The sequence below is a fragment of the Rhinatrema bivittatum genome, chromosome 8 (assembly GCF_901001135.1).
Source record: "Rhinatrema bivittatum chromosome 8, aRhiBiv1.1, whole genome shotgun sequence".
NCBI lineage: Eukaryota > Metazoa > Chordata > Amphibia > Gymnophiona > Rhinatrematidae > Rhinatrema > Rhinatrema bivittatum.
The window spans coordinates 44,054,510-44,064,450 of record NC_042622.1 but is presented as its reverse complement, the minus strand read 5'-3'; the positions used below and the strand labels follow the sequence as shown (position 1 = coordinate 44,064,450).

The 9,941-nt window shown below is 46.6% G+C and overlaps 1 protein-coding gene across 1 annotated transcript in view; it reads right to left on the bottom strand.

Annotated features, from left to right (window-relative positions):
- Positions 1-1,731: 1,731 nt before the first annotated feature.
- Positions 1,732-9,941, bottom strand: part of LOC115097377 (BPI fold-containing family C protein-like) — a 29,505-nt gene continuing 21,295 nt past the window's right edge. The window contains exons 15-16 of the mRNA XM_029613134.1: positions 2,301-2,377; positions 1,732-1,938 (exon numbers count right to left, since the gene is read on the bottom strand). Of these exons, the coding sequence (XP_029468994.1) occupies positions 1,888-1,938; positions 2,301-2,377 (128 nt within the window). The 3' untranslated portion in view covers positions 1,732-1,887. The remainder of the gene's footprint in view (positions 1,939-2,300; positions 2,378-9,941) is intronic.

The window sequence follows — 9,941 nt, the reverse complement described above, 5'->3', positions numbered from 1 at the left end:
TAAGGGGCTTCCCCAAGGCCCTCCAACGCCAACTGCCACTTTTTTTTTTTTAAGAAACTGCGGCAGCAGAATGACAGTGACTCACCGAAGCGGTTCGGAAACTGCAGGAAGATAAACCTACCAGCAGTGGTAGCAATCGTGATCACAGTTGACTGCTGCCAGTCAGCTGTTTCCTCCTGCTCGGCTGTTTCCTTCACGTCTTCCTGTCGCTACTCCTGCTTCCCTTCAGCTGCTCAGGTCTGCAGGGGAAGGGCTGGCCTTCACCATTATCATCACAGCCTCATTCTATGTTGCAGGTAGGCCTACAAAAAAAGAGGGTCCAACTGCTGCCATTGTGGCCTGACACCGTTTACTGTGCCTTGCTGCTCTTCGTCTCATTAAGAAGATCTGAACCACGGTGCGCAGCTGGGTTCCCCTTTCTTCGCGGCCTAGTCCTGTTTCTGCTGCCACATCACCGCAATTATCCAGTGCCAGGACTTTCATGGGAGATGGCTCCCTCTCTGCCACAGGCTCAGAGCTCGTACACTCCAACAAGAATGCAGGTAATTTTTATTTTTAATTTTGGGAATCCTCTTTACAGGGGCGATGCCACAGATGTGTCATAGTTGAAAGTCATAAGAACATAAGAAAATGCCATACTGGGTCAGACCAAGGGTCCATCAAGCCCAGCATCCTGTTTCCAACAGTGGCCAATCCAGGCCATAAGAACCTGGCAAGTACCCAAAAACTAAGTCTATTTCATGTAACCATTACTAATGGCAGTGGCTATTCTCTAAGTGAACTTAATAGCAGGTAATGGACTTCTCCTCCAAGAACTTATCCAATCCTTTTTTAAACACAGCTATACTAACGGCACTAACCACATTCTCTGGCAACAAATTCCAGAGTTTAATTGTGCGTTGAGTAAAAAAGAACTTTCTCCGATTAGTTTTAAATGTGCCCCATGCTAACTTCATGGAGTGCCCCCTAGTCTTTCTACTATCCGAAAGAGTAAGTAACCGATTCACATCTACCCATTCTAGACCTCTCATGATTTTAAACACCTCTATCATATCCCCCCTCAGTCGTCTCTTCTCCAAGCTGAAAAGTCCTAACCTCTTTAGTCTTTCCTCATAGGGGAGTTGTTCCATTCCCCTTATCATTTTGGTAGCCCTTCTCTGTACCTTTTCCATCGCAATTATATCTTTTTTGAGATGCGGCGACCAGAATTGTACACAGTATTCAAGGTGCGGTCTCACCATGGAGCGATACAGAGGCATTATGACATTTTCCGTTTTATTCACCATTCCTTTTCTAATAATTCCCAACATTCTGTTTGCTTTTTTGACTGCCGCAGCACACTGCACACAATTGCTTTGTTTGAAGTTTAATGTTTAAAGCCTTCCTATGTCCCTTCATTCTGATGAACTGTGAGGCTGAGTAGCGCTACTGAAGTAGTAATAGTAGTCTTAGATTAAAAAGGAGAGAGTCAAGGCTGAAATGTGCCCGTGTATGGCTATGAAGGGACAGAAAATGTTAATAAATGTATAAAAATAAAAGAACTGATCATGTATAGAAATGCGAGCCCATCTTGGAGTTCATGTAACATCTCCAAACCACTTGGCCAATCCTGGGTGGAATCATTCAAAACTACTGCATGTGCACATCGTTAGCATTGAAATTTTGAAAATTCCAGAGTCGTTAATGTTCAAAGAATAAGTTTAATTGATTCTCTTTTTTTTTTTTTCTCCTGAGAGTGACCCAGTGAACAGCATTAAATTGTAAACAATTGTAGGCTAGTTTGGGTAGAACTGGAAGCTGTGGCATAAATTTAGCCATCTGCTCGACTCTGAGGCGCAGTTTAGGCTGGATCCTGTTCTCCTCTGTCTTCTTCCTGGTAAGAAGCGTTTAGGATCTTGGATTGCTACACGCAATGTCTGAGCTGAGCAGCATAAAATCCTGAATAAAAATAATGAAACACAACATATAAATGTCATTATTAGGTTGCATTCCATACCTTTCAAAGTGTTTCTGCAATGGCCTTCACTTCCTCTAGCTCCTCGTTTGTCTTATTGCTTTACCCTTACATTCTCCCTGAAGAAGAGGCCCGAGAGGGCTCGAAGGCTCATGCACTGCAGCACCTTCTCTGTCGATCCTTTAAAAGGTATCGCAGCCAACTAAGTCCAGGTTTCACCGTGCCCAAAATGGTCCTTAGAATACATCTCTCTAACAACTTTTGTTCTCTTCTGGCCTTCCACTCTCTTTAAATTGAATATACAGCTACAGAAATAGAAAACCCAAAAAGGTTTCAAAAATCTTACCTGGTATGTATGGAAGACAGGATTAACCAGGGGAAAATACTCAGAGTTTTGAAAGATGAGCCCACTCTTCAGTTTTTCTTTAAAAAAAAAAAATTAAAAATACAAATTTTACATTCTTACATGCATACACTTCGGACATGGCTGCATTGCCCATTGTCAGTTCAAAAAATATTAAATGTTTGCTCTTTGAAAGGTGTTAATATTTAAAAATATCTATAGTAATACCACCTTTGCCATAGTGCTGTTTTATGAGCATAAGCTGAATGCCATGCTAGAGTTCTACAGTTCTTAATGCTTTTTCAAGGGTAATTGTATAGAGGACCGGTATAACCTGGGCACATAGCCCACAAATGTATACAATTTCCTGAATTTAACCTCAGAGTTTGCATGTTAAGCCCCAACCCCACCCAGGCCCCATGATCTGGACTGACTCTCCCCCCCTCCCCCCCATGCACATTAAAGTATGCACAGTAAGTACAGGGCCTGATTTTCAAAGCACGTTATACACATAAAACCCTTCATGTGCGTAATTTCCTGTGTACTCAGGGGCGGATTGGCCTATCGGGCATCCCCCAGAGGGCCAGTCGCTCTGGTCATGGTCTGCCGAGCGCGGCCGCAACAGAGCCTCGCTCAGCAGACCACGGGGTATCTTCTGGGCCGGTTTTGGGGAAAATCCCTGGGCCGATCTTTACCCGGAATCCACCCCTGTGTGTACTCTTACCTGCACTGAAAGTAGGCATTCCAGGGAGCTAGAGTTCAGGGCAAGGAAAGTGATTATGCGCCTACTTTTGATTTTCAAGCAGATCATTATGCCTGCTCCGAGCAGAGTGTAACTGAGTAAGTCCAAGCACAGAAAGGCCAAACCCGCACATTTTCAAAGCGGACTTGCACACATAAAGGTGAATTTTAAAAGGCTGACGCGCACCGAAATTAGGGGATGCATGAATATGTCAGGCCAGCACACGCTGAGTGGATTTTAAAAACTGCCTGTATACCTGCGTCTGTGCTGATGCACGCACCAATGAAAAGGTTCTAAAAGGGGCGGGTTCTGTGTGGGGCGTGGGCATTCCGAGATTTTAACATGAAATTTGCACGTAAATACTTACATGCACTGGTGCGCGCTGGGGATTACCTGCCACGTAAACTTTACTTCTGCTATGGATGACATGTGAATTATAAAATCAAGGCAGATGAGCAGGGTTTTAAAGGTCAGGGCTAACAAGGGGGAATGGAGGTTATTAAACTAGGGAGCTTTGAAAGTCCTGTCCCTCAACTGTGCGAACTGGGCATGAGCTGGGAAAATTGGCAGTGGCGTTGGCGCGTGGGTCTCTTAAAATCCCTCCACTTACGCGGTAGAAGTGGCATTTGAATGCACAGGCGTGCGTCCACTTAAAATTGAGTGCACATGTGCACGCAATCAGGCTATTTTATAATGTACACACATATTATAAAATAGCCGCATCCCTGGGTGTGGGCTGACGACCATGCGCATATGTGTGCCCGTGCGCTGGTTTAAAAGTTACCGTCATAAAATTCAGGCTAAACTCTGCAGGCACAAAGCACCTGCAAATGCCAGTTTTAAAATAACCCTCCCAGTGTGTGCGCAGGGAATTGTACCCCCACGTGGGCTGCGCAGTTTTCTAATGTGCCATGTTGTAGATAAAGCTCTATTTTACCCGCAGAATTCCCTTTGCAAATTACTTTCTCTGTGTGTAGTACTATAGTAACAGGATTTGCAGAATCCACAGAAATATCCCGGAGAAATCTGTTTTAAGATAATAAAAAAAAAATGTATTCCACTCAAACAGATGATTACAATCAACAATAATTAATCTAAAAGGCCATCATGTAGGAATCGCTGGCTGCACATATGTCATGTGCCTAACGTCATTCAATGTGTTTATGATTATAACCATTGGTCAATCAGTGTAGGCACGTACATCAAAAAATCACTTTGAAATGTGTCACCATCTGGTTTGAATAAAAAATAGATTGGTGCACCTTGTAATTTTATTTTTATTTATTACATACACTGACGTTTTAGACTTTTGGTTCACAGCTGCTTTCCCACACTGCTGGCTCTATAAAACTGGCATTTGCAGCCTGGTACACTTTTAAGTTCCAGCATTCAGAGGGAGGATGTTCCCGCTAGCTAGGCTGGATGGAGCTGTTTGCAAGTCAGTATTCACATGTCTGTGAGGATACAACCACTTCTAAATAGTAAGATAGCTGTTTTTGATTTATTCTTTACAGTGTTTGCATGTTTGCGGTGAGCTTTCATTATCATTTTATGCAGAATTATTATATATATATATGATCCTCCATTGTATTTTACCTCATTTTTCCTGGTGCCATAATGACAGTATTCCTAGCTGTCATATCTTGAGCTGAGATTTACTCATGTTTTTGTGCACCTGATGCAGTTTCAGCTGTTATGGAAACACTCAGTGTCAGGAGTTTGACAGTTCAAGGTTGATTAAGACTGAAGACTTTGATTTAGATAGGTTTTTGCTTGTATTCATAAAAAAATTAAAAACATTTTGAAGTGATGTTTTCAAGAAGAGATGTACTTGCTTGGACTGATTGACCAATGATTATAATCATAAAGGCATTGAATGACTTTAGACACATAACATATTGGTGGTCAGCGTTTTCTATATGATGACAATTTATATTAATTATTATTGAATATAGTCAGTCATTTGAAGAGCGGAATGTATTTTTTTGGATTATCTTAGATTTTTCTACTCAGAGGACCTTTAAGCTACATTGTATGGGAACTGTTTAAATCCATTTCAGAAAGTTCTGGGGGGAAACAAATGTCAATTATGAGTGCACCAAACCTTGGAGTTGACCTGGTGATTCAGTGACAGTGCTCTGCGCTCTCAAGCAGAAGAGCCAGGTTCGATAGTCAGGCCCAGCTTCTGCTCCCCAGCCTTGCTATGACTTGGGATGCCACAGCCACACAGGTTGTGTTCACCGTTCCTATAAGGCTTATGGCGCTACAGCCCAACACAGATCAGTTTCAATTGAGCTGGAAGTTCAATGAAGCAGAAAGAAAGTGCTTCACCCCATTTGGAGAGCAGAGTTGTATTATTTGTCTATCTTTCTTTTTTCCACTGTATGCATTATTTTGGCAACACATAAGGAAATTGTCATACAGAGAAAATTTCTTAATTTTGAATAGCTGGAATATCTAAGATAAAGTGATCAGTACAGTTCAGTGGATTGGCCACGGTTGGAAACAGGATACTAGGCTCCTGGCTTGATTACCCTTGATCTGATCCGGTATGTCATATCCCTAAAAGGCTAGAAGATGGGAATAAATCCCTAAAAGGCTAGAGGATGAGAATAAATAAAAAAGCTAAACCGGCACAGAGCAGCAGTTTCTACCCTTAAGAGAAACACTGGGGTAACCTGCACGGAGCGGCAGTTACTACCTTGGGAAGCTTGCTGGGCAGACTAGATGGACCTTTTTAGTCTTTTTCTGCCGTCATTACTATGTTACTATGTTACTATCTTATGTTCTTAATCAAAACCTTTTGTTTTAGTCTTGAATTTTTCATTTCCATTGCCAAGAATTTTGGTATTTGTGGTCTTCGGCTGTCAGTAAGAAAGACAAGGGTACACATCTCAGAGAATGCTTTGGGACTTAAGAAAATGTCTGGAGCACAATCCATAGCTGAACTGGACTGCAAAGCTGGGGAGCCTAAGAAGCCTACACCACTCTAATCTAGTGCATAGTCTGTTAGATGTGAGTCATTTTTGTGCTTCCTCAGCAGCACAGTACAAGGTGATATCTTCCAGCAATGCGATCATGTGTTTTAGATGACACCTTAGCAGTAAAGAAGATGGGGATGGCAATTTTCAAAGTGGGAATGGGCTGTTTTGAAAACTGCCCACCCTGTATAAGAGTAAAAGTATCCATTTGATACATGCATACCTCTCCCCTCACTGGCTTGGAAGCGTTTCCCGGGGTCAGGTTGGGGGAGAAAAGGACGCATATAGTCGGTAACCTTTAAATAGCTGCGCAGGCGTACATGGACAAGCACATGCTGGCTTGCGTGAATTAATGCAGCCATTTATAACATACACACGCATGTTATAAAATTGGCTGTACGTGTGACCATGTGTGCTCAATTTTATATGGATGCAGGCAAATGAGCGCAAATGCCGCCTCTACCACGTATTGGGGGGGGGGGGGATTTTGTTAGGCACGTGTGCCAACGCAAATACCCATTTCCCCAGTTCATTCCCAGTTTGCCCCTATAAAGGATAGGACTTCCTAACCCCCCCCCCCCCCTAGCTAGATAGCCTCCATTTTACCCTATTAGCCCTGACCCTTCAAATCCCGCTGACTAGCCCTGATTTCTTTTATTTTAATACTTACACGCCGTCCATAGCAGAAGTAAAGTTATGCAGTAGGGGACCCCAGCGTGTGCTTGTGCGCGTAAATACTTATGTGCATACTTCAGGTTATAGACCCAGAATACCTATGCCCCACCCAGACTCCACCCACGCCTGCCCTTTTTTGACTTCCCGATTTGCGTGTGTACCAGGAGACGCGCTCCTACTCGGGTGCCTCTTAAAATCCGCACGGCCACACGACGGGCCAAGTGTTGTGGAGCGCTAGGAGAGCGATCCCACTTCCTGAGAGAGGTGTGTCCTTGGGCCGCGGCTCGACCCCAGAGGATTCCGAAGAGGGCCGCGGAAGGCGTGGCATGCCCGAGCATGGGTAGGACGGAAGCAAGACAGGAGTGATGACCAGGCGACAGGCCCTCCCCTGGACCTGCATGCTTCGGAAGACCCAACAACGCAATGTTGGTCTTGTGAACAGTCCTCCGACCGATCCCAGCCCTTTCGGACCTGCCGCAGGGTACGGCACGAAGCGGCAGGCCGGACAGAGGCCAGGACAGCGAAGACTGGAACATAGATTCAGACGAGACTCAGGAACAGGGTACTGTAAGTGCAGACGTAGACTCAGAAGCAAGGTACTGGACGTGCTGACATAGACTCAGAAGCAAGATACTGGAGGTGCAGATGAAGACTCAGAGACAAGTTACTGGGCGTGCTGACGTAGACTTAGGAGCAAGGTACTAGAGGTCGATTCAGAGGTGAGGTACTGAAGATGCTGAGGTAGGTTCAGAAGCGAGATACTGTAGGTGCAGAGGTAGGTTCAGAAGCGAGATAATGAGGGTGCAGATGTAGACTCAGGAACAAGGACTGAAGGAAGACTTGAGCACAGTCCCTCAGGGTACCCGGCTCAGACCACTCCTGGGACTGAGACACGAGCCACCCTGTCCCACGCGTCCCCGACACTGCCTTGGAGGGCAGGTCACGGACCACGCAGAGAACGGGATAATGCAGAAGAGAACCAGGCGACGCGAACTCCGATGCTGGGATACTGACATCCGAAGCCCCAACGGCTGGCAGGGCAGAAGCTCCAAAGCGCAGGGACGAATCCCACCTGTTGGCCACTCCAGGGCCCAACAGGCCAGAAGGCTCAGGAGCCAGACAGAGACGAAGGGCAGCACAAGTAGGACTGGATCAGGAACTGGATCTGGCACTGACATCAAGGTAACAGGGAAGAAGCTGGATTGCTGCACACCGGCAGCCAAGGCAGGAGACAGGATCAAGGACAAGGACTTCTCAGAGATTTAGAAACGAGGTACATGGCTTGCATCACAGATGGCCCTAATCAGCCCGCCCCGAGGGCTGGTCACGGACCACGGCGTGGCTTGCCGCGAGGTACCAGGACATTGGAGGATTGCTGCACACCGGCAGCCAAGGCAAGAGACAGGGTCAGGAACAAGGACTTCTCAGACTTGGAAACGAGGTACATGGCTTGCATCACAGATGGCCCTAATCAGCCCACCCCGAGGGCTGGTCACGGACCACGGCGTGGCTTGCCGCGAGGTACCAGGACATTGGAGAACACAGGATCAAGGTGCTAGCTTTCAGGAGATTCAAGGCAAGGTACTTAGCTTTCAGGCGGGTTTCAGGATCACGGTACAAGGCTTGTAACATCTGGACTGGATCATGGATACCGGATAGGGATCGGACCTCAAGGCAGGAACAGGAACAAGCAAACATCAGGACTGGAACAACCGAAGACATCAGGACTGGAACACTGAAGACATCAGGACTGGAACACTGGACAAGAAGCTTCAATGGAAAACATGGAACACTGGACCTTGCAGAAGGCTGGAATACAAGGCAGCTCCTGGAACGAAGATCTCAGGAGTGACCAACTCCTTGTGAAGGCAAAGACAGACTGGAAGCTGAATCCCTTTGTAGAACTGAGGTAGACAACGCCCAGGGAGGAGCCAGCAGGGGGCCACACCTGGCTGGCCCTTGAAGAACAGATGAGAGGCGCGCGCTCACTTCCTAGGAAGCTGGAGTGAAGAGCTGGAAGCTGGTGGCGTCCTCAGCCACGTGGAAAACTCATGGAAGCCAGGCAAGCATGAGGGCAGCCCTGCCCTGAAGCTGGAGAAGTGGCAGGCTGCTGGAGCGGCTTCCAGCCGCAAGGACTGAAGCAGGAAGAAGCAGAGAGAAGTGCTGGCTGCAGGACGAGCAGGGAGCTGTAGCAGGCTGCAGGCAGAGAGGTAAGGCTGGCTGCAGGGAGCTATGGGAAACTGCAGGCACCAGCAGGGACGGCTCCCTGCCGGTCAAGGACCCGGGCAGAAGCAGGCACAAGCAGGGACGGCCTCCCTGCTGGCTGAAGCCCCGGGATCGGCAGAGACGCGTCGGGGAGACACAGGGGCTGACACAGCTGACTCAGCCACATGGGAAGGCTCCCGGTGGGCAGACCCTGCAGCGCAGGGCTAGAGGCAGCCGGGGAGGAGCCCGGACACTGCAGCAGAGCTGCCGCGGAGGCAGCAGCATCAGCGGCCCGACTGGCCGCATGGAGGTGAGGGCCTACCCGCTCTCCTCGCGGGCAGGATCATAACACCGAGATACTCGCGTATCTCCCGCTTTGGCGCATGTAAAATCTGCCTTATGGTTTTGGACTTTCAAAACTATGCGCATTGCTTTGGAGCTTCAGGGTGCTTTTTTTCTTGGGCAATTTTCACAGTAAACGTACGACTGTACTTTTGCTTTGAAAATTGGTGCACTTCACTATGTTCCTACTGCGCCCTCTGTTATTGGCCCTTTTGGTAATTTATTTATTTATATTTGATTACACATCCTCCCTACCTGGCTCTGAACATTGTATAATCAACATCCAAATGTCCTCTGTTATACTGCGTGTCTACAGTCCTCCCCCCCCCCCCCTCCCATTTATGCTAAGGTTGCTAAGATATAAACATCTGTAAAATTCCATGCTGTACAAAGATAAAAGAAAAATAAAACTGCTATATTTCTGATGAAGGGTTATATCATTAGATGGGGACTTTGGTCTTTGATGGTAGCATCTGTGAACTTGAAGGATGCAATAAAAATACGGTGCATGGATAGAAGGCCTCGGGTTTTTCAGAATGTAATTCTTCTCACTCAGTGCTGTATTAGTTCAGTGTTTCTCAGGTCAGTCTGGAGTACCCCTTCGCCAGTCTGGTTTTCAGCATATCCCATACTGAATCCACTGCATGCAAATCTCTCTCCCTCGTATTCATTGTGGATATGCTGAAAACCAGACTGGCT